General features: G+C 38.6%; 1 protein-coding gene across 25 annotated transcripts in view; it reads left to right on the plus strand.

Moving 5' to 3' along the window:
* Positions 1-27,324, plus strand: part of TENM2 (teneurin transmembrane protein 2) — a 1,348,016-nt gene that overhangs the window by 1,229,342 nt on the left and 91,350 nt on the right. For 16 of the 25 annotated variants that reach the window (XM_064387797.1, XM_064387800.1, XM_064387808.1 and 13 more), the window contains 4 exons: positions 5,938-6,143; positions 12,752-12,947; positions 15,801-15,902; positions 19,712-19,744. In XM_064387797.1, coding sequence (XP_064243867.1) covers positions 5,938-6,143; positions 12,752-12,947; positions 15,801-15,902; positions 19,712-19,744 — 537 coding nt within the window. The remainder of the gene's footprint in view (positions 1-5,937; positions 6,144-12,751; positions 12,948-15,800; positions 15,903-19,711; positions 19,745-27,324) is intronic. The other 9 variants (XM_064387810.1, XM_064387811.1, XM_064387812.1 and 6 more) reach the window with 1 other exon arrangement.

A 27,324-nucleotide genomic window follows, 5' to 3' on the forward strand; every position in this document is an offset into this window, starting at 1 on the left:
CTATTAAGATGGAGGCTATGAAGGCTAGCAGATGTGGTCTTCTGAAAATACACCAGACTTAAGGGCTGTCTCAGAAAAGCAAAGGATTTGGCTAAATTCAACAGAAGAAGAGTTTTGATTTGTGAGTGTGTTGATGGTGACAGCATGAGTTGCTCTGTTCAGAGGTAGGTGATGAAGAACCTTTTCCAAGGTTCCAATTTCCAGAAATCCGTAGTTCTCACTCAGGCACCAGAGATGAACAATCAGAGATGATTGTTATCCTGATTTAGAAATGCATACTAGTATGTATTTGCTCTTTGTGAAATGCAGTGAACCAACAGATCTTAATTGTATTTCATTTATAATTTGGTTTTGATTCCGAAAGCAATGACTCTTGTGAAGCCACGCTCACATGAATATGAAGATGTGCCTAAATTTTTAGGTGTATCAGGCATGTCATATTTTAGTAAAGTTAAACTGCTTCATTTCCCTGCCACATTGATTGGCTGCAGCTGAGCCAGAGCCAGGCTCCCTTTGAAGATTTTCTTTCCTCTTGCCACAACAGGAATTTAGGATGCTGACCAGACAACCTGAGGCTTTGGTTTTGTGCCAGAAGCTGTTTTCCTGGACTTGTGAAAGCTCATACACTCAGAAACTTCCTTCCTCCTCACTTCCCAAAACAGAGCTCATGGGTACCTCAGCATCTACAGTGTAACTGAAGTTCAAATGTGCCACAGCAGCTCCTGCAGACAAACTCTCATTGCCTGGCTTTTTAGCTCATTGCAGCTGAGGGAATTTGTTTTGCAGTAGCAGTCAATCTATTGTACACATTCCAGAGATAATCTGTTCTCACCTGAGTCCTAGGGCACTTAGGTGATAGTAGATAATTTGAAGTGTAAGTTCATGCAGGGAGTTGTCAGTATGGTAACAGTGCATAGCACTGATTTTTCCACTGAAGATATTTGTATGGAAAAGACATTTTCTATTTTATTTTATTTGCCTTACTGGAACAATAAGACATGTCTGCCCATATAAGTAGCAAATTTACTTAAGGAAAAAAGTTAAACTATCGTGCAGAACCATAGTAATTCTCACATGGTCTCTTTTGGCAAAAAGTCAGTGGAGTCTGTTTTTATATTGAATGGTTTCCTTTACCCAGCTGTACCATAAATTTCTTCAGAATTCCAAGTCATCTGTGAAAATCCCTGGATATATAAAAAGAACAACAGAAAAATAAGCTAGATAAAAAAGTTAAGCTATGTCTGTAGCAGTGATTTATAAGAAATATAGAATTACAGGAAAAGAAGGTAAAGAGGATTTAACCAACCCTGGTGATATTTATTCCTTGTATTTAGTTTGAGGTTGTCCATTATCTTGGTAGTTCATTTCTGATCCATTGGAATGGTTATTCTGCTAGGTATTTTTCAAGAGTGCCATCAAGATGCAATTTGCAGTCATCCCCATGATAGAGGCACACAGCCACAGCACTGGAGTTAATTGCTGTTTAAATGTGATGTCTGTCGTGTGACACTGCTGGTAGCCAGATTTCATTTTTATTTTTAATTTTAGCTACAGTGTAGGATACTGTAGTTATAAATAATCAAGTATATCTGGTTTCAGTGTAAATACAGCTCTGTCTCCATGGCTGACACTGCTTGACATCAGTTAAATTAAAGGCTGACTGGGCTTGTCCCATCCACTGCCACCTTGAATCTGACCTCCAGCTCACAGATGAGACCTGCTGACAACTTAGCAGGGGGAGTTTGCATTGCTGTTGTCATGGATTGCCTGTCTGATAGCTTCAAAGGCAAATACACTTGAATGCTAAAAACAGTCTTTTCAAATGTATATGCCAAAATAGTAATTCAGCTGGGTAAATAAAACAGCAGTTTAAATGAATAAGTGTTATTTAGTTGATGAATATATGTTTGACTGAGTGATTGAAATGGCTCCCCTGGGTAAGATGAAGAAGTATGCTTTTAAAACTCTTTTGTAGATGTTTATAGAGAGAAAATGACAGGGAAAAAAAATCAAGTATCTATGGGGTTATGAGATAAACATAGAACTTTACAACAGTCACCCACAACAGAGAGAATGATCTTGGGATTCATTTGTTCACAGCTGTATGAGTGGTGTGGGTTAGTCTTTCTTCACAGATTTGTCAGTTTGTCACATCTGTAGCTTCACTTAAATGCAGTTGATGCTCTTTGAATGTGATCTGCAGTGGTCCATCAAATGGAAAAGCTTCTAAAAATAACTGGAGGGGAGTGAGTCAGGTGGCAAGATACATTCTCTGCATTAGGAGGTGAGGACTGAAGGGAGCTATAAAAAAGTTTGAGTCTCTAGTGACAGGGTTTGCCAGTGAAGCTGTTAGTGCAGAAAAAGGCATTGCAAATACCAAAGTTAGGATGATGGTCTGCTTTTCAGGTTAAAAAAAACCTTTAGCTTATTAACTAAGGTAGATTCAGTGGTCATATCTACTTTGCATTGCTCTCTGTATTTATATCCTGGGGAGGAAGGAACATGAAGAGGCCAGTACTGAAACACCTCCTGTAACATTTATATTTACTGCTCTGCCTTCCTCATCTTCAAGGTGAGAACTGTTAATAATTCTGTCATTGTTAATAATTCTGTTTTACAAGTAGGCATCTGAGAGCAGCCAGATCATGACCAATCCAGGTGCACTGGCAGAATCAAAGCAAGGAGCAGAACCAAGGTGCTGTCACTGGTTTTGTGTCTCATACCAACAAGGGTAACTCAGCAGGAATTTATGACAGCATGATTCAATAATACATAATCTTTATGGTTATTGATATCTTGTTGGACTTAAAACTTTATAAGTTGTTAGCTAAGCTTGCAAATATGAAACCTAGATTTTAGTATAACTTCAAGCATTTCTAAGTTTTGTTATTACAGCACTGTAATGTAGCTCCATAAAAACAGGATGCCATGAATTAAATTCTTAAAAGCAAAAGGAAAGGATCCTTTCAGCATGCCAGAGGTGAGGCAGCAGCTGTTTCTTGTAGATGGGGCACAGGCTGGGTATAGAGCGTTCTGCACTACAGAAATACAAACTGAAAAGAGTCACCCATCTACCCCATTCTTTGCTCTGGGTTAAATATAGCTTCATCACTTCTGAGGGTTGATCATCTAACCTGCTCTTAAAATCCTCTGCTGTGGTGAACCCCTGTCACAATTCCCTTCCCAGGGAGATTTTCCTAAGATGTTCCAGGAGGAGTGGTTTGGAGAACTAGAAACCAGGTCATTTGTGTTGTAGAGAAAAATAAAAGTGTATCTGTGGGGAGATGCTTCCAAGGACAATATCAAACTGAACAGAATCATTTCAGTGTTAAGAAAACCTGAATCAAGTCTCTGGGCTCAGTAATAACTACAAATTCAATTGTCTTATCTGCAGTTTTCACCAATTTTTATTTCACCCTGATAACTTCAACATTTTGATGAGAAATACAAAGGATTTTTCTACTAGTAATTTTTTTGAGGAAAGTCTGACATCCAATATATTTTTTTACCTTTGCATGCTGAAGTAGTATGAATGTAAGTCTGTTTTTCCTGATGTCTGAAATTTTATTATTTTAGCTTAGTTGATATATTTGAGGATCCTTGAGTCCTGAAAAATGCCCTTTCCCAGAGAGAAATACAGAGCAGAATTTTGGATATTCAAAGGAAGCTGAGGCTAAATTTATCAAGAATTACTAAAACTTGACCCTCCATTAGAATTAAGTTTATTTACAAAGTTACAATTCTAGAGAATATATGTATAATTAGAAAAAGCCATTGACAGTTTTGGAGTTGCTTTAATAGCCAGTGAAACTATGACTGCCAACAGAGATTATTGTGGCCTGACCATTCACATGCTCCATACATTTGCTGCACTGGTAATAATGTTAATTCCTGGAAATAGCTTTATCTTTGACTGGTTGGCTATGGATATATTGGTCCTGAAGAAGAATGTTCTTTAGAGTGTGTCAAGGAGCCTTTTGCAGATTAGATACAGTTGATGTTCATTAAAGAATGCTTCCAAAGAAATTATTTACAGCATGCTTTTCAATATTAAAAAAATATTCATAATTTATTACCATATGTTGGAATTGTGAAGTAAATGTAATGTTCTCAAAGGAGGTGAAGGTGCCTGCAGTCTTTTTTTGACTTCCCATCTCTGCCAGTGATAGTATAACATGCCACAGGTGATTTTTGGTGTGTTCTCTGCCCCTGATTTTCCTCTCCATGTAGGTGGGTAAGAACTAATTTAAATTCTAGTGAGGTGGTGCCTGCCTTCATTGAGATAGGAACCTTGAGATGTCCTCTGTTGCAGTAATGCATTAGAAATTAAATCCTGTCGTTTCCATGAAGCAGGTCGTGTTTGGATCTGGTTGCTCTCTGTGGCTCTAAGGGCACACTGCTGGACACTCAGCCATTTTTCCTTTCTTTGCAGCCTCTTGTTGCAGCTTCTCCTGCTTTATTTGTCAGTGATGTAATTGTAGGCCCATTAACATAGAAAATGAAAAAACAAACAAGTTGCCAAAAACTGTATAGCAGTTGGTATTCAGAGCATTCTTTTACCATTTAAAAACACTGCCAACATTGTATCTGTTTCATTATGTACAAGTCTAAGTGCTGCTAACATAGATAATTTAGAATCTATAATTGAAACCGTGCTTTTGCAGCTCTCTCAATTAAAGATAGTCAAGACAGAAAAGCTGTTATGTACTTACCTGCTGGAATTATATGTTCTTCTGTGCCATCCCATTACATTCATACAGTGCTGGAATGTATTTCAAAAGTAACTTGCCATTTATTGAAAATAGCATTACACTACGTGGCAGAAAAACCCTCATGAAGTAAACACTGAGCTTTTTACAAATGCTGTCAGGTTGTATCAGAGGTATCACTACCATCCAGTCTATGGCAGTAGTGGTATTAGTGATACCTTTACATTTCTGTGATTGTCAACAGATATTTTCTGTGGTTTTCTGGTTTACTATAGTGTCTGTTGTAAGAATTTATATATAGATTGCTCACCATGTTGTTTGGGAATACAGAACACAAAACCAAGCATTGCTGCATATTGTAGCTTAAAAACACTGCTAACTCCATGTTCTGCACTCCATGTTTAAAATATGTGTAGCCTCAGAACTTGTTCAGTTGAGAACAGAAGGAATTTGCACCATATTTTAAGAGCTGACTATTTCATGGGCTGGAAGCCAGAGCACTCAACCAGAAAGGTCTTGTATCTTGTCTTCAATAATGCATGCTGAAAAACCAACAAATGATGGATTTTAACTAACCACAGCACGAGGGAAAAAGACTTGCGGATAGGCCCTGCTTCAGGCAGAGAGAACTTCAAAAGCACTGCACTGAGTTGTGCTAACTCTGTTTCAAGGAGAACATGCATGTTAGAGTACAGTTACATTGTCCTCTAAACCCTTTTGTGTGCATTTCATTTCTTCTGTCAACTCTCTTTTCTGTGACCTAAAGTCTATTGGGCTACTTCAGTGAAGAAAACAGTGGTAATAAAAATTTGCAATCAGTTCATTTAGATTGAAGTTATCCTTCAGTTCACCTTTCTGGCAATTTTTTATACCCTGGTTGTGTACAAGATGCAACTGAAAAGAGCACGGGGAGATTCACATGTGTTTAATTGACTCTGCTGTTGCTGTTTGATCAGTGAGGAGCAATCACAGAATTAAAGGGTTTGAGGGATGAGAAGATTGCTGATGCTCCACAGGAAAAAAAAAAAAAAGGTTTGCAGAATTTTGCTTTAAATATAAGGGCCAAATTCTTACATACTGATTGAACAGCAGGCAGATTGCATCAGAATAAGAAAGTTACAGTTTGATTTAAGAGGTGTCACTGCCACAGATGTTCATCTTGAATGATTAAACTACCTGTATTAAAACCAGTTATCTCATTTGATTTATATTTGCTTTTGTTTTATAGGACCATGGGTCACTAGGAATAGCAGCATAGATAGTGGAGAAACAGAAGTTGGCCACAGGGTCACCCAGGAGGTGCCCCCCGGAGTTTTTTGGAGGTCTCAGATCCATATCAGCCAGCCACAGTTCCTGAAGTTCAACATATCCTTAGGGAAGGATGCTCTTTTTGGTGTTTATATAAGAAGAGGACTCCCACCATCACATGCCCAGGTACTTTATCAATATATTTGTTGGCTTTGAATGTCGGAATGCAAAACTTAGGCCATCTTTGTTAGGTTTATGTTGGAGTTTACAGAATTCAAGCTTAGGGATTTCCTGAATTCCTTTATTTGTCATATTTGACTGAACCACCTTCATCTTAACATTTTTAGGTTGTTAAATGCTTCAGCAATACATTTATAAAATAAGTAATTATGTCCTTGCCATTCAAACGAGGTTTTAATTCTCTTATATAATCTTGGCACAAACTGGGATAAAACTATCCTGTTATCTATGAGAAAAAACTGATAAGTTGAGGACCAAAATCTTTAATCAAACTTGGGAGTAAAGGAGTGAGGAGGTTGATATGGGTTTATTACCTCTGCTTCTAAGAATTTGTGCAGAAGGAGCTTTGGCTGTGCAAAATTCATCAGCTTACTGTAGAAATCTGTCTTCCAATGTTCTGTGAGTTACTGAATGGGTGTGTTTGAGTGGTAAGAAATCAGGATCAGCAGTGCACGGGCCAAGGAGGGGAGCACATGGTCAGTTTTCCATGTCAGCATATGATGTTCTAAAATTTGATACAAAGACTGAAAAACTTGGGAAATTGCAGAGGGCTGTTGACTGATTTTCAGTCATTTCCAGCCATCCGGGCAACACAAAAAATATATCTTCAGAGAATATGTTCCAGGGTGGGAGCCTTTCTTAAGAATGTTTTGATTTTGGCTGTAAGGCTTCATTCAATATGCTGTCTTGAGGGTGAAATTATGTCTGTGGATCTTCAGCTGTTCCAGTGAGGCAATGGCATAATTCATTGCGCATGTCTCATTTAATTCAGTATTTTAGTGCTCACTTCCCCTATTCCATCATGAATAAAATGACAATTTAGTTGAGGAAAACAAACAAAAGTATAAATCATGAAATGAAAATTACTTAGGGCAACCAAAGCTCCGAAGCAATCATCAAAGTTTGCTATAAATACAGGTTAATTTAAATTTTTTGACTAAGATGTGAGGAAGGTATGCCTGTATCTTTTACAAGAAATCCAGTTGGAAGTAGTTGGTAGTACAATTTTTATTTTTTTTAAGTTCAGGATAAACTTTATATTGCAGTATGATCCAATGTATTTGTTCTAGGTTTCATTATGATGCTCTCATCTAAGAAGGCTGTGATCAGGCAGTTTTTTTCTGTTCACTCCACCTCACATGGATAGAATAGAAATTTTGTGACCTTTGTGTTAAATTAAATAATGAGAAATATCATCTGTGTTTCCTCTTGAGCTGGATTCCTCCTTAGGGGACCTCCTTTCCAGTCTTCAGAGGAAGCAGTTGTAAACCTCTTCATAAGTGGGGTTAATGAAACACGCTGTATATAAACTAGTGTAGATCTGGTCTGAATCTGCAATTTGAGCCAGCATAAACTTCCCACATTCAGGCAGGGTCTTGGTGCTTGTTAATAGGGTGCTGCAGCAGGAGGTTCCATGGCAATTTTGCCCAGCAATCAAAATTCAGTCAAGCTGCTACCAAGAAAAGTTATTTTAGAATAAGAAATGCAAGCTGTTACAGACCTGAGTTAGTGAAAAGAAGCCTTGTTCTGACAGAAAGGAGCACAATACTTTTGTATGAATGAAAACAGTCTGAAGTTGACACCAGACGATATTTTAAAATTGAAATTTAAAATCCTTGTTTCTGTAGGTTAGGGACATGAGCTCTAAAGCAGTGAACAGCTTGACAGTTCATCACTGATCAGTGCTCATATGTCAAGCCGAGTAAAATCCTTTGTGGGAACAAGTCAATAATCAGCAAATTAGGTACATGATTAACCTGAGACAACAAGATGCAGTTCCTGTCTGAGAGCCCTGCTGAGATTTAACCTTCTCAGTATTACTGTTTAGCAAATATTCCAAATGCCTGGTTTAGTCAGTCAAACTGATGTAGCTGTGAACTTGTCTGGATGCAGCCTGTGTGCCATGTGCATGGGGAGTGGAGCTCCGGAGGAGAGGCAAAAATGCAGTTTTGAGTGGCAAGAAATGCAGTGCTTTTGGGCAAAATCCCTCCAACCTGTGTAGTGCTATGCAGAAATAACAAAATGCACATTGCAGGCTTGAATGATCAATAGGAATTTAGCAGAAGAGAGTCATACTAATAGAATTGATAATGTATAGAAAATGAACTGTAAATGTCAAATAATGCATGAAGCAACTCTGCAGAGCTTACAGCAACTATGGTGTTGCTACATGCTGGTAGCACGTTCCAAATGATGCATGAAATGAGGTAACCTGAGAGGAACTTCCCTGGAATGTCTGGAGAAGGCAATGTGTGGGGTTGTATTGTTTTCATTTCCAGCAGCGTGGTTTATACTTATAAATTTTTCATGTCAAAATGAAAACTCTTTTCATTCATACCAGGAAATGGCTTTATTTGAAAAGAAAACCTTGGAGAGCAAGGGAGCATCAGTGTTCCCTTGGTTTTTAACAGGTGCTCAAACACTTTAGGTGCTCTGAGCACCTCAGAGTTGCCTGGTGGCCACGGGCTGGCCTGAACTGGCTGGCTTGTGGCACATCCAAATGTGGGAACAAACCGGTTGGTTGGCTGCCATCGTGGGTGTCAGATGTTTCATGGCTGTATTTTAATGAATAATTACCAAATGGATTTTATGAAGAACTAATTTTAGAGCACTTTGCAAACAAGCTTCCCTGCCATATGTTTTCCTGGCTGCTTAGATCCTGCAGGGCTTTGGCATAAAGGCAAATGCTGGCCGCCACCCCAAGCATGCTCCCTCTCTCCTGTTGAATATGCACCCCCTATTGAGACAAGAGCTCTAGGAGATCATTCTTTTCAATTCCTAATCTCAAAAACTCTTAGGCATTTTGTGGAGGTATGCAAATTGTTTCAAATCTAAGAAAATCCCTGAATATTTTGATGGCCCTCTGCATTTCCAGTCCTGAGCCCTGAGAGCTCCCTCAGCTTCACAGTGGTCACAAGTGGTTCCCTTCCTCTGTGTGGCTGGGCTCGGTGGCTCTGTGCAGTGCTGGAGTCACAACCATAGGTGTGAAACTGTTCTGCTGACTCCCCATGGTTACGGGAAAAGGAAAGTCTTTATTAGCCCATGAATAAAATGCATCAGAGGGTAGAAAGCCCTGAATGGAGAAATTATAAAAACAAATTGCTCAGAAAGAACTTAGCATGAGATTTTAGGTTTGTAAATAAAAGTAAGCAGTAGGATTTCAGTATGCTGGGTAGTAAAAATAAACAAACTCACCGAGAGAGTGAATTTGGAATTTGTTTAGCGATGTAGGCTGGCAAGTCACTCGCTTGTATTGGGCTTTAATCATAGTAAGTACTCCCTGCTGCAAAATTGAACTCTGATGATGTAGTCATTTGGGATTTCTGCTGCATGTTGTTCCTCAGCTTTTTTAGCCATTTTTGTGATTTTCAGTATGAAGCCATGAACTATAAAGGATCATAAAAAAAGAAAACAAAAAAGCCAAAAGTCAGTGAAACTTCCAAATTACTTCAGCAATTTAATTTGGTTTGACATGTCCATTCCCTAATTCATGTGATTTAGTGGCCTCTTCCCTAGCAGTTGTGTGTGTGTGTGTGTGGTAGATTAAGGATTCCACAGTTGCTTTTTAATGATCATGAAATTACTTGCCTCCTTTTCCTAGATGGGTTTTCTAATCTATTCATATATGCCAATAAGTAGCTTTAAAGCAAGAGTGATATCTTCAGCACAACATTATGTAAAAGTAATTAATCATGCAAGGGTGGTAAATCAGAAAATCAACAGGGCCGTGAAAAGTGAAATGATGATTCAGCCAAGCATGTGCTTATGAGTTTCTAGTGTCATCTTGGTGACCCTTCAGTCAGGGATTTTTGATTTTGGGGCACATATACCTCATCCTTACTGACATATTAAGATTAATACACCCAGGGAACCACCAGCAGATATATTAACTTCCTTCATTTTTTTTTTTCCTCAGTTTGAGAAATCCAAAGAGGGATAAAAATGTATTATTGTTTTCTGTATCACTTTGCACCAGTACTTCGGCATTCACAGAGTTATCTAGATTCAGTAATTTTGCTTTTGCCTGGGCATTAAATTATTTGTCCTAGTTTGATTAAAAAGGGGCAATACCACTCTTAACTGTACCAAAGTTAAAATCGTTGTGCCAAGGGACCTGCTCTCACTAGGTCACACCCCATCATCATGAAAAGAGATTCTGCAGCTAAAACTACTTCAAGCAGCTTCAGGCTGAAAACTCTTCCCCTTCGATCTGGCCAACTGCTGAGCCTTCTCTACTATATGAGGTGGAATCAGCATCAAACAGAGGGAGGCAGAGGAACCTGCCAGCACAAGCAGAGACGAACAGCATGTTGCCAGTGAGAAATGTCAGCTTTTATTGCTGCTTCCTCAGTTGACCCTTTGTGAACAATTGTTCTGAAGAGCACAATTTCTTTTTCCCAAGATGTTGCCCAAGTAATAACATTTCCCAAGGAGGTGATGAGTCTGTCCTTAACCTCTGACTGTTAGACAATGGCTTTTAGCAATCTTTCCAAATGCCATTGATTTCAGAGATAGATATATGTGTGTATACCTCACATATGCTGAAAGTTACTGGCATGCCAGAATTCTCTAAATCTCTGGCATGCTTTGCCTGATTTTTATTAATTTATCTGATTTACCTTTTCCCATTTAAATCATATGTGGAAAAAGGCTCAAGTGGATGGCAATCTGATATTGAGTGAAACTCTTTTATTCCACTTCTCTTACTTTGTCCCTCATTTAAAAGCACAGAATCATGGATAGAGAGCATAATGCACTCACTGTGATGATAGCTCTCAACATTAGTAGATTGGGGATCTAATTCCTCCCTGCCATGGATTTCCTTTGTGGAAAGGCTGCAGGTCAGTGTCAGTTCCACAGTTTATCAGGAAGACAATAGTTCTTCCAGACATTTCCCTTTGTTGTAAGGCTGAGCATACCAGGGCTCCATAATGCTGGTACATAAGAGATTTTCAGCTAGAAAGGTATAAAACTGGGTTTTATACCCCAGTTTTGGATAGATGTGATGGCACTAGAGTGTTAATTTTGTCTGTGTCTTCCCCTAATAGAGAGAATCTTCATTATTTTATCACAAGTTGTGAATAATTTACTAGGGCTCACAGTTCCTGAGTGGAATACAGTGTGCAAAACTGTGTGTGTGTCCTTCTCTGGATGTTTGTTCTATTTAGGAGGCAAGGTTGCAGTTTTCTGTTTAAAGTGAAAGCAAGGGAAGGTGGATGTTTTCTCATAGCTGTTGTGGGCACACCCTGGAAGTGGTAGAGATAACAGAGGGAAATGTAATGAAGCTACTGGGCAAGCAAGCACATACTATTACTGTATTTTATTGAACACATGCATCTTTCTTTAGACATGTCTATCTATCTCTATCTACTCCTACACAGATAAATGTGTCTAAAACAAGATGTGTTTTCATAGGGGACTTGTTATGCAGCTATCAAAAGATTAGATGTATTGGTTTTGGTATTTCTTAAGGGCTTCCCTTAGATAGGGACTATGAGATCTACTCAGTTGAGCTTGAGAGCTCCAGAATCACAGACATTACTGACAGAAAAAAAGCCTATTAGGACAGCTATCCCAGCTGCTTTGTTATGCAGAGTTATTCCCTGTTGTAGACTAACCAATATTTCTTCCAGTCTTGTTTAATTGTGGCATCTCCATTGGGAGGCTATTTACTGAGCTTAATAGATGGGAAGCTTATCTGACATTCATCTTAAATTTCTTTCTTTCTTTTTTTAGTTTCATGCCATTAATGGTGCCATCGCTCTTATGTTCTAAATAATCACTTGCTCTGTTTGATCCCTTTTCCAAAGATTAATGCAATGTTCTACCTTCTTTGGAAGCCATCCAAACAGAAATTCTCAGTTTTCCTTAATATAAGTTCAATTCCCTTATTTGTGTTATTCCTTTCCATGCTCCCTCTGGTTTTTGTATCACACTTGCCCTGATTGTTCCACACACAACCTCAGGTAAGCAACTTTTACTCTGTAATGTAAAACTTGTACAGTTTATTTTTATCTGGTCGTGAGTTACATTAGACAAACGCATTTCCTGTCTGTGCTATTCCTGTTTCACATTCTGGGGGCTTTCATTCAATTGTATGTCTGGAGTTACACCTCAGATATCTGTTCCTGTTTCAAAAAGAATTCATTCCAGCCAATTGCTTAGAAAAGGGAGTGGGTTTCCTGAGTGTCTGAAAACTGTGTAGGAACCTAACCTAATGGGTCAAATAATGGATTTTAAATTGTTTCTCAAAAAATCATTCTGTCAATTTGTACATTTTATGATCACCTATGCAGGGGAAAGATGCATAATTCTAGGTCACTGTTTAAGAAAGAATAAAAGTCACAGAATCTCTTTGTGTTCCATGGTCAGCTAGTAAATGTTAGTTTCACATTTTTTCCAGAACCACTATTTTATAACAAGGTAGAAGAGAAAATAGAGTCAGATTCTTGAGCTGAGCCATTCTGTATTCAGGTCTGTTTGTCTGGGGTTTTGTTTTGTTTGTGTTCTCTTTTTTTTTCCCTTTGTTTTTTTTTTTTTTCCCCTCCCTGCAGTATGATTTCATGGAACGTTTGGATGGCAAAGAGAAGTGGAGCGTGGTGGAGTCCCCGCGGGAGCGCCGCAGCGTCCAGACGCTCGTTCAGAACGAGGCCGTGTTCGTGCAGTACCTGGACGTGGGCTTGTGGCACCTGGCCTTCTACAACGACGGCAAGGACAAAGAGGTGGTCTCCTTCAGCACGGTCATTCTGGGTAGGTGCTTCCACCAGATGGGCACTTTTTCCTTCTGTTTATACCCTCCCTTACCCACGGTTGGAATATTTTCCTGCAGTTCTCAGTATTTGGCCTGTTTGTCCTTATGTGATGCTGTGCATTTTTTGACTCAACACTACTCTGGCAAAGAGTCAGTAAGGGGGTGTGCTGACATTAATTCACTCATTATTTGCTTAATATTTTAGCATTCCCATTGATCTCTAGTTTAGTTTTGGAAAACAAGGTTCAGAAAATTCAGTGTGGTTTGAAGCATTCCCCAGCTAATATTCCTCTCCCTTATCTCTGTCATTTTGATACTCTTTATTTGCTGCTCTGAAGATGCTTCTTTACGCCCAGGTGGAATAGTATCCAACAGGAGAGCTGTTTAATCTTGGTGGAAAGACAGCTCAAGAAACTGATACCTGCAAATGAGATTATTGTTTGCAGCCATCCTAGAGATTAATTGAGCCAGTTAATTAGCTGTATGTTGCTTTACAGCTTACCACTCACCTAACAGTGAGTCATCTCCTCAACGTGGTGGAAGAACATCCAGCTGCAGTTTTGTTAGAACAGGATTTCATTCGGTTGAGAATCAAACTGAGTCTAAATTATCCAACCTTTATTAGATTTGTTGTCCTTTGAAGCTCTTAATGAACTTTGCTGACTGTCTTTTCACAGTGGTGTGACAAATTCTGAGGTATCCTTTGTGATACTCTGTCCTGGCTGGTGAAGTCTGAAATGGCACTGTGTTGTATAAATCTGTAATTCCTCTTAGTTCAGGGAAACTGTAAGAAGTAAAAATGAGGTTTTAGATTTGATGAAAAATAGTCAGAGGTGTTTTCTAGTCTTTATTAATAATATGTAGCTTAGTTTTGTTTTTTTTTCTTTTACACTAGTATAGCATTCAGTTTGTTGGCCTAAGTTCCAAAGGGTGTAGGTGAATAATCAAGACTATCATTGAGTACAAACAGGATTTGTATATATAACTTCTGTTACCCTGAACTAGGATGGAAAAAATACCTTTCTATGAATGTTGAAAAATCAACATATATGTATATATATATATGTAGTGGTTCCACAAACTTATCAATTACACAAAAAGCTTTTGTATCACTTCTACAAATTCCTCCCCTGCCAAACCATGACATTATATATTTCTTTTTTCATTATTTTCCCATAGAAGGCTTTTTCCACTTCTCTAAAAACAAGAATATTTGTGCTCATGTCTTGTTATGCCCCTGTTGTGCTTAGAAAACCTTAGGATATTATAAGCTGCCCTTTAAAGGGTTGCCTGATCAAGGCTATAGCTTTCAAGAGCATCAAAGGTGTAATAGCCAGGTAGGCTACTTGATAGAGCAATGATAGTAATTGAAATGAAATCTGGAGAAAAATATAGTGTTTTATCTGGCTCTACACACACCTTGTATCAGATGCTTCATAATGAAAGGCTCTGAGACAGCTGAACATCTCTCTGGTGTAGAAGAGAAGGAAGAATAACAGAAATTATGTTAACTCCCAGACAATACTAAATTTACCATGATTTTTAATACATAGAGAATGCTTTCGTGTGCCATGAAGCAAAATAATGAATAAATCTATAAACAAGATTCTTCATGAGACAAATTGATATCTTTGAGCATTGCATTTCAATTTTTCTTTTCTTTGTTTACATTACTCATTTCAAGAGCCCAAGCTAATGACATCTCTTTAAAAATTTGCTTTAGACATTTTGTATTTGGTGTCCTGCAACTGTGAAATTAGATTTAAAGTTCTACTTGAATCCTTTTCTTCTTTGCAGTTTAATTTGTCAAATAAAAATACTCTCTATAGTTCTGCTAGTTCCAAATCCAAATTCTCTTTTCTGTGTTGTACAGCAGCTTGATTTGGTGCCTGGGGCTGACAGAACCATTTAGTTTGGAACCACAGATCCCACAACAACAGAGAGTGATAGTGAAGAGTAATATTCCAATTAGATTTTTGTTCCAATAATTCACTGTTGAAAATATGTTCTGCTGAAATCCAACAGCTTTCAAATTAAAATAATTTTAAGAATTAATTTCAAAAATTGAATTTTAGTTTTAGATTGTTATTATGCAAAGTAAGGTATGCTTTACCCAAATGATAACAGATATTGTGGAAAAAAAGTATTTTGCTACAGCTGAAATGTTATCAGACTCTTATATTATTGAAGTCATCAACATTTCAGTCAGTCACTCAAACTCTGATAGTAAACTTTGTCCTCTGTTTTTACAGAACTCTTTTTGTCCTCTTGCACAGCCACCTGCATCTTTTTAATTCATTTCTTTAAGGATCAAGTAGATTTGCCGGAGCAAAAGATCTCCTCTTTGTCATGTTCAGCAGATATTTTTGTCAGGTTAATCAATGAGGCTTTAAATGCCTGCAGAAGGAAAAGAAGACACAGTCCTTGGGATAATCAGTTTCCCATGGCAGAGTGGCTGAGCAAGAGCAGTCTCATTGCAAAAGGGAGAGCGTTGATTTTCCTGAGGAAGCATTGTGTTTGCTGTACAATATAAACTCAAGCATGGCTGTAGAGGTCTTAAGAAGTCCTGCCTATTTTTGGAACAGAGGATTTGAGCATTATCAGAAGACTTTGGGTTCTAATAAATCCCAGAACTTAACATGTGACTTCAGTATGTCACTAGATCTCTACATGTACTCATACTCTCATGAAACTCTGTGCATTCTTCTTCACCTGAACCTTGTGCTGCTAATATTGTTAGGGGTTATACTTCTAAGTATTGAGGACAAATTAAAATGGTGAAAAAAGAAAGAAAAATCTGTAGCCTGAGTAGGAACTAACCAATTAATGTGCTTGTGATGCTTTAATTTCAGACTCAGTGCAAGACTGCCCACGCCATTGCCATGGGAATGGCGAGTGTGTCTCAGGTGTCTGCCACTGTTTTCCAGGATTTCATGGAGCAGATTGTGCTAAAGGTATCATTTTCCCTATATTTACAAATAACCACAGTGTGTGTCTGTCACCTATTGATCTACAATGCCTGCTAGCTAGCATGGGTCTGAGCTAGACTCAAATAGAACAATTTGCTTTTTTTATTCTTAGATCTCGAGTTAAAAGCTTTCAAGTGGAAGTATTCCACCTTTCCAATGAGCTTGCATAGCTACATCCTTTTTTTGTGGCAAGGGTAGTAGACAGAAATGGCAGAAAATATTTATTTTCTGGAAAAGTGGATGAATTATCAATGCTTTCTGATTATCATTAGCTGGTCTGCAAGAAAAGACTGATTGTCTTCATTGATAGAGCGTAGTACATATTCTGGCTTGCCTGAGCCTTACGTCTAGTACAAAGCATCTTTCTTGCATATAAAATTACTCTTTGACCAAAGGAATTTTGCCTTTTGTAGAAAAATAGGTAGGACCTGATAAAATCTTAAAATAAACATTTTCTGAAATGTCAGTTGTAAATTTTAACAGCTAAAACTGGGAAATACACCGCTATCAAGGATTAAGTAGAAATCTAAATGACATCTATGGATTGGCAGTATGTGTTCATTAAGTTTTTCTTAGAGTTTTGGATAACAGTCTTAGGGAAAGGATTCATAAAGGAGGACTTCTTTAGTTTATACAGCCAGCAGTAGATATGTTGTCTAAATTCAGTGGCTTGGTTGTATTCCCCTCTGCTCCTGAGCACACTCAGAACATTTTACAGTTTGCTTCCTTCTTAGTTTGTGTGAGATTTAAGCACACTATCAATATCAGTTGTTTTCCAGAGGGTTGTTAGTGTTCCAAGGGGGAAAGCCTGGTGTTTGAAAGGTTTTTGAAATAACTTGAAGGGCCTTCGAAATTTGCTCATTTCTTCTTAGACTCCTGATGCAGTCGTGAGGAGAGTTCATTGTGCCCCACCTCTGTCGCTGCTGTGGCATATCCATGTGTCTATGAAATACTCCTTGAGTAGCTGCTATAGTTGTACTGGAGTGAGTAATTTCTGAGTTTTGTCTCCACATTTGGCTCTTGAAGGTGCCCCAGTACAAAAAAAAAAAAAAAAAAAAAAAAAAAGGAAAAAAAAAAAAAAGGAGAAATAGAGACCCCAAGGGCCTTGAAAAGCTAAGCCTGCTATTTCAGTGTTCACCCTGCTCATTCTACAGAACATTCAAATAGTTGTTTGATTACCTGAGAAATTAAGACAGCTGGTAAATCTAGAGAGGAGATATCTGTATTGCACAAAGTAAATGGTGTGATAATGTGAGCTATAAATACAGACTGACAGCTCTGTGCTTTTCTGTGGTGTTAACCTGTGAAAGTATGCATGCAGTGACTGTGTGCTTCACTGCCACCCTTCACACATACATGGCCATTATATCAACTCATTTGCATTTTGAGTTGTGCAGCAATCCTGCTTTGTCTACTGAACCTCTGTGTAGCACTGTATGCTGTGTTAGTGCTAGAAAATACTTCGTTCAGGCTGTGACAGATAAATAGCTTTTGAATAGGGTGCTTGTCAAACTATTTGTCAGGCTTCTCCTGCCCCTCAGTGCATTCCCTCTGCTTCCTGCTTTGTCCTTTCTGTGTTGTCTCTTTCCCCTCAAAAGCATAAATGGTTTCATGGAAGCTTCCTTCAACTCTGGTACTGTTTTCTTGTCAGACATCAGGGTATTTCTAAAGAACAAAGAAGCTTGAAAAACTGCACAAGATGAGAACATGGGCGTGTTGACAGAACTCGTGTTTCTGTGCTGGAACAACTGCACAGCTTTACCCTGAAAGCTGGGTGTAAGGGCTTTTTGCCTCACCTCTTTCATGCCTGTCCTCATAGCCACAGGCTTTTCTGCTTACTTGCATTCTCTTCATATGTGAGAGCAGTTTCAGAACACAGAAATCAAAATTGGAATTCTATGCAGGGGAAAGCACAGTAAAACGAGATACAGAATTACATCTTTTACATCATATTACATGTATGGACACATGTTTAATGTACATCTACTGTATTGTTAAATTTATATTTGAACTGTCATGAGTATGGAAAGATGATAGTTTTTTTCAATTTGATTTTTTCAATTATTTCCCTAGCAATGCATCTTTCAATATCATTTCTCCACCATAAAATCAGTTGAGGCAAGACTCAAATAGAGAAATGTGGAGAAAACGTGAGCAAGCTCCTCAGATGGCTTTTAGAACTTGGTCCATGCAGTAACAGCAGTCTGAGAACTTCCCTTTTGTGTGAACCCCAGGTCTGACAGATAGGAAACACAATCCTTTATCCCAGGGCTGATCCTGAGGCCATCAGAGGCAGTGAGACATCAGGGGAGTCTCTGCAAACCATTTGCAGGCAGTGCACAGGGACCCCTCCACCCACGTGGCTCTAAAAGATAAAAATGAAGGAAAGCTGTGAGACACAGCACAGATTTGACTTCAGATCCATTAGCTTCAAGAGAACACTATGAAAATTATTGGAAAGAGATGAGCTTTTGGCCCAACCCACAGGGTGTAACACACTTTCATACCCTGATTGAAATGGAACTAACTTCACCCTCTCAAACACTCCTGCCAAACACTGTGTGGGGTATTTCTCATTCTCATTCTGTGGAAATAGCTTATTATCTGGTATTCAGTATCAGCAGATTTACTCCATTCTTGCTTAGGCAAGATTCCCTTTGGAGTTTATCCTTATTAAGGCTAAAGAATTTCATCTAACATACAAAAAAGGTAATGATACATTTTGATCTCATGTGGATAAGATATGGCATACAAAGAAAAAGAAAATCTGATAATCAAAGGATAATTCCATGCAGAGATGTGTCCTGATAAAGCAAGTGTGTACAGTTAAAGCCAGTGGAAGATTTGCTGTGAATTGAACTGCACTGTGAAGTAACCTCTTGTCCACAATTACGTGTAGGAGCTATTGGTGAAAAGTGATTCTCTGGCCAAGGATCAATTAAAGAATCAGACATGCAGCTGTGATTATTGTAATTTTTTGGTGTATTGCACCTTTTTCTATTCATCTCTATTTTTCTGTAAGCTCTATGATATAACCACTGAAGTATATCAAGAAGTCCTTCTTGCTTAGAATTCTTGCTGTTCATGTCTGATCATAGTTTGGATTTTCAAGGTCCGTGGTGAATCTGCAGCAGGCATCCTTCAGCATGTCCTGCCTTCCACCACCTGGGAATGGAGAGAAGTGCTACAATGAGCTGAGCTCTAGAAGTGACTCAGACTTGGCTATAATTTCATTTCATCTCATAAGATATTTGAAGGGCATGCAACTCTTCCACTCCTTTAACAAAACCACTTCCAAAGACTCTGTCAAATACTGTTTTGCAACTGTGAGCAGAGCCTCCTTTAATTTTGCATTTTAAAATACTTGGATTTGCATCATAAGCATCTTTAGCTAATCTGAAAAGGTGAACAATGCACCATCACATAGGATTTCTACATTGATATGATGAGCATAGCCTGCTAAGAGATGGTGTCCAATTTGTGAAAGAAGGACAAAAATGGAGTCAAGTAGCTTATGTCAACTGCCATGAAGTTGCCATTTAGCAGATACTTCTAGTTGATTATGCAATGTAATAAGAAACATGTTTAATATTTTAATCTAAATGAAATGAAGGCTTTGGGATTTTTTTTAAACCAGAAATTTGTGCGATGTTTGATCAGTTGACTTTTTAATCTGATTTTAAGAACTCTAATTATTCAGATTTATGTTATTCGCAATTTCTTTTCCTGTTCTCCTTGTGTGGGTTTTTCATTATTTTATTTTCATTCTGTTTGTTTTTGGCTTACTGGCAAAGGACGGCGCCACTTTAATAAGTATAAAAAGAAGGGTAGGTTTTTTAAAATTTCTTTTTATTTCTTTTGCAACATCTATTTAGTTTGAAATAGTTACAAAGCTGTAACATGTAGTCTCTCTTTAAATTTATTCTAATGGATTTGCTGTTTGCACCACAGTAAGAATTCCTACCATTGCCATTTTCTTTGTTATGTGTGGGCTATTAATCTCTGTATAAAAAATGTAAAAAGCTGTCAATTATTAGGTAAGTAAGGTATAATTACTAGAAATAGCAACTCTTGCATTTTTTCAGTTGTTATCTAATTTCAGTTGTTTGAGACTCATCTTGATCTGAGGCCTTTCAGAGGCTTCTTGCTTTGACAACAGTGCAGAAAGTAATGTTTTTTCATCCATTGAATACACTGCTTGAAACTGCTGTCTTTGTGCCACATCCAGAATGCTCCCAGTGGCATACAATGTTCTGAGAGTGACTGCGACGGAGAAAACATTAAATTTTGGGGTGCATCCTGCAGAATAACTCAGTACTTGGTTCATTGCTGTAGAGCACATGGCCCGCAGGAATGAATGGTGTCCAGCTGGTAATGTATAGGAGTGTATATTTCCTCTCTGTGTGAGTCAGGGAAACACTATTTGCCATCAGAACTTGGCCTGAAATTTTAGGTACTGGAAATAGCATAAGCAGACAGAAGCTGCCTGGACTCTGAAGGAAAAGGTGAGGGGATGCTGAATCCCCTTTTTCCTCTGCCTGCTCTGCACGTGGCCATCTTCTCACAGAGGAGATGGAAGCTGAGGTGAGGCAGCACTTTGAGCCTCCCGTGGCACAGTCAAACTGGGGAAAGGGTCTTGAACTGTTCAAGTGGCTCCCTGCAAATGCAGTACCAGGTTATGGATCAGACAAGTGAGGGGGAGTGGATCAAACATGGTGATGCCATCACCAGATGGGTTTGCAGAGCAAACAGCTGGAAAGGAACAGCAGTGCAGGAAAAGTGCCAGGTTTGTGGCATTATTACAATATTGTCCTGAGCAATAGCATAAGTTAATGGTGACCTGTTATGGTTAATCCTTTACACACAAATCAAGTAAATAAATGCAGCACCTGACTCCAGGAATGTACCTCCTCAATGCAAGTTTGAAGGGACAATTGACCCTTCAGATATGAAGATACAGGAAAAAATGGTGGTAATGCAGTATTATAAACACACCAGCAGTGTGACTGCTGTCAGCTTGGGGGAACACTGTGGTAAAGGCAGTTTTAAAGAGGGGTGGTGAGACAGATAACAGGTTGTGGATTATGGAGGGCAAATGGGGTCTTCAGAGGGGAGACTCAGCATAGGAATCAGCTCAAAAAAAGAAAAAGTTCTAAAATTTGTTCTAAATTTGACTTTCAAAAGCATCCTATCCTAAGCTCTAGAAAGGTTGAAGTCAGAATTCAAGCAGTGAGCAGTGTGGGGTGAAGGGGGTCTGTAAATGAAGTTAGAGCATGAAGTTCATTTTCCATAAGATAAGAGACCTGAAACAAGACTGGGAAAGAGGAGCCACACAGCTGAAGGTTAGATTAATAAATTAACAATACGATTAGTGAAGCAGTACTGCACATAAACATGACTGAAGAAGACTGAATTTATCAATGTGGAGAAAAAGGTGTTTATTTAATGTAGGTTTTATTTACTGGAAGGCGGGGCAGAATTCTGACTTACAGATGCAATGCAGAAAAATGTCTGTAAAAACTTTGTCAAAGCTTGAATGTGAGACAAGAAAATGAGTCAAAAAAATTCCAGACTATGAACCTTAATGAAAAGTAGAATGATGGTATTTTCCACTTTGATAAGCAAGAATGTAGGGCAGGGCTAAAAAGAAGTGAGATAGAGGAAAAAAAGGTAAATCAAAGAAGAAATAACCATTGGTAAGCATTTTAGATGTTCATAATCATAGCATGTATCATCTTACACTTACACTGTGCTGTTGAAGGAACGAAAAGAAGTGTGCTTTTCTCTAGAAATGCTGCATTCCTGACTTGTCACCCACACATATCTCACATCCTTTCTTGCAGTTGACAGAATCCAGCATGTTCAGCTTCTCTCTTTGTATCTCTTTCTGGGTGGGTTTGTTTTTGGGTTTTGTGTATTTATGTGTGTATGTGTGCCAACTTCTGTGCATGCTGCAGCAGCAGCACAGCCCTGGCTTGTCACTCAAATCTTCTCTCACAGTGGGTGGAAGTATCATTTTGATACTTGAACAGACAAGGCTGTCTTTGGCAGTGTTCCCCACCAGCAGTTCCCACCTCTCTGACTCAGTACCTTAAAATGCCTTTGTTATAAATGTTCTTCTTGTTTTCCCAGTCTCATATTTTATTAGCAAGCTATTTTCATTTCTTGCTAACTGGTCATGTCCTCAGTTGCTGTCCAGATTTTTATGTACAGGGCAGTGATTGCCTGCCTGCCCTTGTTTTTCTTGGTTGTACAGAACTGCATTACACTCTAAAAAGGAGCTTGTGCTATTAACTCTGCCTAATATTAATTACAGAATAAATAAATAGACATGCAACCTATTTTGACAATGACTGACAGCCATTGCTCTCTGTCAGCTGCTAGCTGGCCTGCATGAAATGAGATAGTAGCTTTGATCCAGTGTCAGGTAGACAAGGAGAGCCAACACAAAATCCATCACTGCAGCTCTTTCTAATTGGCAATTTAAGCAGGAGCCAAGGGCTGAAGGGGTCACAGGCTGAGTTCTTTCAGATTGTGAGTGCTCATGGCTCTAGAAGGGGTTCAGGGCAATAGGAGCCATCGTGTCTAGTCTGAGCTTCCTCATCAATCCTCATGGATCCTCCTGGAGACTGGAAGTAAGAACAGGGACATGGAGGGGCTGGGCTCTGGAATTCTACAGCAGATACCTTGTTAAATTTCTGTTACAACACAAGGCATTTAACATTAACATTTCACTGCTGCTTAGGAATGTGTACCTGTCCCTCCAGAACCATGTGGATTGAACAGGAGGATTAGCAGCCCTCAGATTGCTCCCTTTTCTGCACCAGGCTGCAATTGGTGCTCATACCCTCTGCATTCTTTGTAAGAGAATATTTGCGAAGTTGAAATAACACCCAGGAGCTGCTTGTAGCATTGGGAATACTTGAGGAAACATACTTTAAGAATATAGGTTTCAACATGCAAAATATTAAATTCACATTGTTCTTAAAGTTTCTACAGCTTCTGCTGATTCCAGCATTGAATTTATGGTTATAAAGAATTTATCTGCAAAAGATCTTGTCCTGAATCATTTTAAGTGGGGATTCCCCTGTTGTCTAGAAGTACATCCTTCATTCTTTTTGTTAAGGTTGGGCCTCTACAGGGCAACAAAAATGCTTTAATTTTTTTTAAGAAATGTATTTCATATTGTTAAATGCACCTAATAGTTGCATCTCATGTAGCAATTTATTAGCTTATTTTCTCTATTAAACCACCAGTAAACATATAGACAACTTTGTCCATGTGAATTACATTGTCCTTTCATATGTTTCTGAGTTCATGCTGTAGCCTATGAAATTATGTATGATTCCTTTTCCCAAAGAGCTTGTAGGGTAGTGGTGTAGCTAAGAAGGCAGATTTATTCTGCAGGAGAAAATTTCAGACAAAGCTAAAAGGATTAAGGAAAAAAACAATGGGGAATACTGAGGAATTCAGTAATGAAGGAAGAAGAAAATATTTCACAAAAGTCACTGATGCCAGTGATAGACAAAACATGATGGGTGAAAAGTGAACATGTAAGGAATTATAATTCTCTGACTTCAGCAAACACTCGGGTATTTTTGTGTGATCATTCACTATCCCACCTGGAGAAACTCAGGGACTAAAGACAGTCACAGGCAGTAAGTACTGTAGCTGAGCTGGAACCAAATTTTATTGGCTTAGTATTATAAGAAAGTTTGCTTTGCCTATGTCCAAGATGGAAAGCACATGGAAACACAGGCAAATCTCATTAATGGAATTTTCTTCAACAGCATTATGTAATATTTTCATACTTAATAAAAACTGGGTACATTAATTTGATCTCTCACAGCTGCCTTTCAAGACTGCTGTGTTATCAGTTACTTCTCTTTCTTCCCTTCTTAAATATGTGCAGCACAAATACATCTATTTCCACAAATATCTTCTGTTTCAATGGAGTTCCAATAAGTCGAATATTCCAAAAGGTTCTGATTGCAGCAAGGAAGTGAACATCCATATAAATCCATGCAGGACAAAAACCATTGTGCAGCTTAGTTCTGGCAAGCCAAAAAGCTTTTTTCCTTCATAATACTTCCATTGGTGGCCAAGAATTTCTCTGCTCCCACTCTGCTCTGCTGAGCTGAATTGTGCTCACTGTGCTGTATGCCTTGTAATTTGTTTTTGTGCTTAATTGGTTAGCTTATCTAATTGTGTTGCAATCTACATCTTGGTTTTACTTTGCTTTGTCTCCCTGGAATTGTACTGGTGTTTGTTTATTTCATTAAGTTCTAAGGGTTCATGCTGGCAGTTGTGTTGGGATTGTCTTGGAGTCCTTGTGAAGATGGTAAATGTCATTGAAGCGACAATGATTAAGTAGTATTGTAAATCACATTATAGAAGTACAGCTGTTGTCAGACATCCTTAGACATTTCCCATCTCTGAATAACAGAAACAGCCCTGAATCATAGCCTCGGATTTCATCATGCACAACTTTTTTCACACCTACACTATATCTGGATTCAAAACTGTAATTTAGATATTTTTCTATATTTAGTCCTTACTTCAGTAAGATTAAATTCAGTTAATTCTCATCCCCCTTCTCTTTCTCAAGCAAACAAAAAAATCTCTAACTCAAACAGAAAAATGTTTAAGTATCTGCAGCTAATGTGGAACTGTGCAGTTAAACATGTTATGATTTAACTTTTCTGGTAAATTTAACAAGGCAAATAATAGTAACTGAAATGAAACCAAATCAGCCTGCATTTTAAGTACTTGAATGCTGCAAGCTGTGAGTGCAGTCCTGCATCTACTGCACTGCTGTTTAGCCAGAGCTAAGCCACTACCACCCGAGCAATAGTTTTCACAGTGTTCACTGGGAGTGGTGTAAAACTTACAAAAATATTTGAAGGAATATTTCACTTTTTTTGTTTCTTTTTCTAGAAGTATAAGTGACTTTGTGCAGTTAGTGCTTTTCTGTTATGGATCACAACACTTACATTTGGAAGGGAATTTCTGGTATTTGATGTTTGTCCTTACTGCTGCTTTTTGTGAGCATCATCTCACTGCTGCTTTTTAGAAGCATCATCTCTTTGACTCCTCACTGACTCTTTCCACTGAGATAGCAACTGAAAACTGTGGAATAGCTTAGTTCTGCCTTCCTCCACAGTTTTCCTAGTGATGAAGTTATCAAAACAGAGGAATGAATATCTACATGCCTGTCTATGACAGTAGCTGATTTCAACATCTGCTGGTTCCCATCTGTTGGTAGGAAGTAAAACTTGTTTCTCTGCATGGTCTTGTAGCAACTTCATTGCTTATTTCTAAAGCAGGAATTTCACAGCTCTGATTCTGTGTTACTCACAGAAAAAGAGTTGGTTTGGTTGCTTTGGGTTTTTTCCTTCCTTTTCAAATGCATAAAATAAGTGGCAAACTGATCAGTCTCATTCTTCCGTGGTAAGTCAGAACCCGAGCAAGGGAAGTTCCATTCCCTTGAACACATTTATGCATGTGAGAAGGACATTGAGCTGTGCTGCTCTTTAACGTGCAGCAGAGAGGGAGGAGCTGATCTGGACTGGCTGCAAATCACCTTCTCTACTGTGTGGGGAACTGCACTCTTCCCTCAGCAGTGCAGTGACAGTGGCAGAGCTTCTGCCGTGGTGAAGAAAGAAACAGCCAGGCTGACCAAGAGTTGAATGCAGAATGTACTGACAGAACAAAGTCCTCAAGACATTTGACTCCTGGCACAGCTAGCTGATTTATCAAGTGTCACTGCACTCAAATGTCCCCTTTTGTCTCCATCTCCAATTTGTAGTCTGTTTTATGCCACTTGAAATTATTTTTTTTATGTGCAGCTGTGACTTCTCTGGGGAGACAGAACAGTGGTCTCTTTCCCTCCCCCTGAAGCACTCCAGTGTCTTTATCTAAGGTCTTTGTTGGTGGTTAGTGAGATTGTCTAAGCTCATCTTCATAAAAGCACTAATGGGGCTTCAGTCCTCTCAATCCACCATTAAAATAGTTCTTTATAAAATAGAGATATTTGATATTGGCTTTGTTTTGATTTTCTTATTCTTATGGACTGCAGTTTTATTGTTACTGAAAATATTATAGGGTTAAATAATCAAGCAACATTTGCTTGTACCAACTGAGCAACCTCAAAGATACAATTTGAAAAAATTGTTGCATTTCTGGAAATCGGTCGTAGTGTGGGAAGACACATTTGTATTTCTTACATAGATTTTTTTTGTAACAGTTGTTAAGCTAAGCAATTATCTAATGGAAATAGGTACTTTGTGCAATCGTAGAGGAGGGAACAGCAAGTGTTTTCTTTTTGATGGATAGGCTCACACTGAAGACATGAGAAAAAATATGACCTTTGTGATAAATTTGGGCCAAAGCAAAAGTTTGCTGAGTGTTCAGAAGAAAGTAAATATTAATTGTGCAGTTAATGCTGCCCAGTCACTTCTATAAAAATCATCCCATTTTTTTTGTAGAACAGCTTAAGTACTTATCGATTGAGAACTTCTATAACTCCCAAAATGGAGGCATCCCCATATCTCTACAGGTATTTTAAATGAATTGAATTAATCATAGGCTTAAAAGTCTCTAGTGATCTTTGTTAAGTTTCCTGGGTTTAATTAAAACATCTGTGCAGTTTTAATTTATCGATTCATCCAACTCATATGTCATGTTTTTAACACACCCCAGCATGCTCTGCATCATTTTTAACCCGATTTCCACTTAACTAAAGCAATTAAATTCACCCCGGATTAATTAAAGCATCCATACTTTAGTGCTTAAGTCAGCGTGTGCTGCTTTCCCCAAATGGTTTCTGAATGTCAGAGATTTGACACACCTGATGGGTTTTTTGTCCTTCTGGAAATTCTTCTGTGGGTTTCCTCCTTGCTTGCTAATGTGCAGTTTGGCATGGCTTGGGAGCTTGGTGGGGCTGGTGTTGGGCAACTGAAGTAGGGAGAGCAGGGCTTGACTGCTGTGAGAGGCATTCCCTCTTGATGCTGACCTGGTGCCAGGGCAGAGCAGCACTACTGTTAAACCATTTAAATTAGTTCTGTGTTCTGGAGTCAAAGCATTTCATGGAGTAACTGTTGAACCACCTCATGTCAGTGACAGTTGTTCATTCTCCTGCTTCTGGGTGAATTTCTAGATGATTTCTGCTTGGAAGAGCACAAGCTCTTAGAGCAACCTAAAAAAGACTTTGTAGATCTTTCTAATTGTCACTGTTCTTAAGAACATTTCAGCCTGATAAGAGTTGGTGAATTTAGTGATCTCTGAAGAGCAGCCCGACTAGTCAAACACCATTCTTCCCGACTGTGCAAATAGCACATTTGTGGGGCACAAAGAGCAGGTGAGAGAACACACTCTAGTTTCCCGTTTCAGAATGTTTTTCTTGGGC

This window comes from Passer domesticus, chromosome 13 (assembly GCF_036417665.1).
Source record: "Passer domesticus isolate bPasDom1 chromosome 13, bPasDom1.hap1, whole genome shotgun sequence".
Lineage (NCBI taxonomy): Eukaryota > Metazoa > Chordata > Aves > Passeriformes > Passeridae > Passer > Passer domesticus.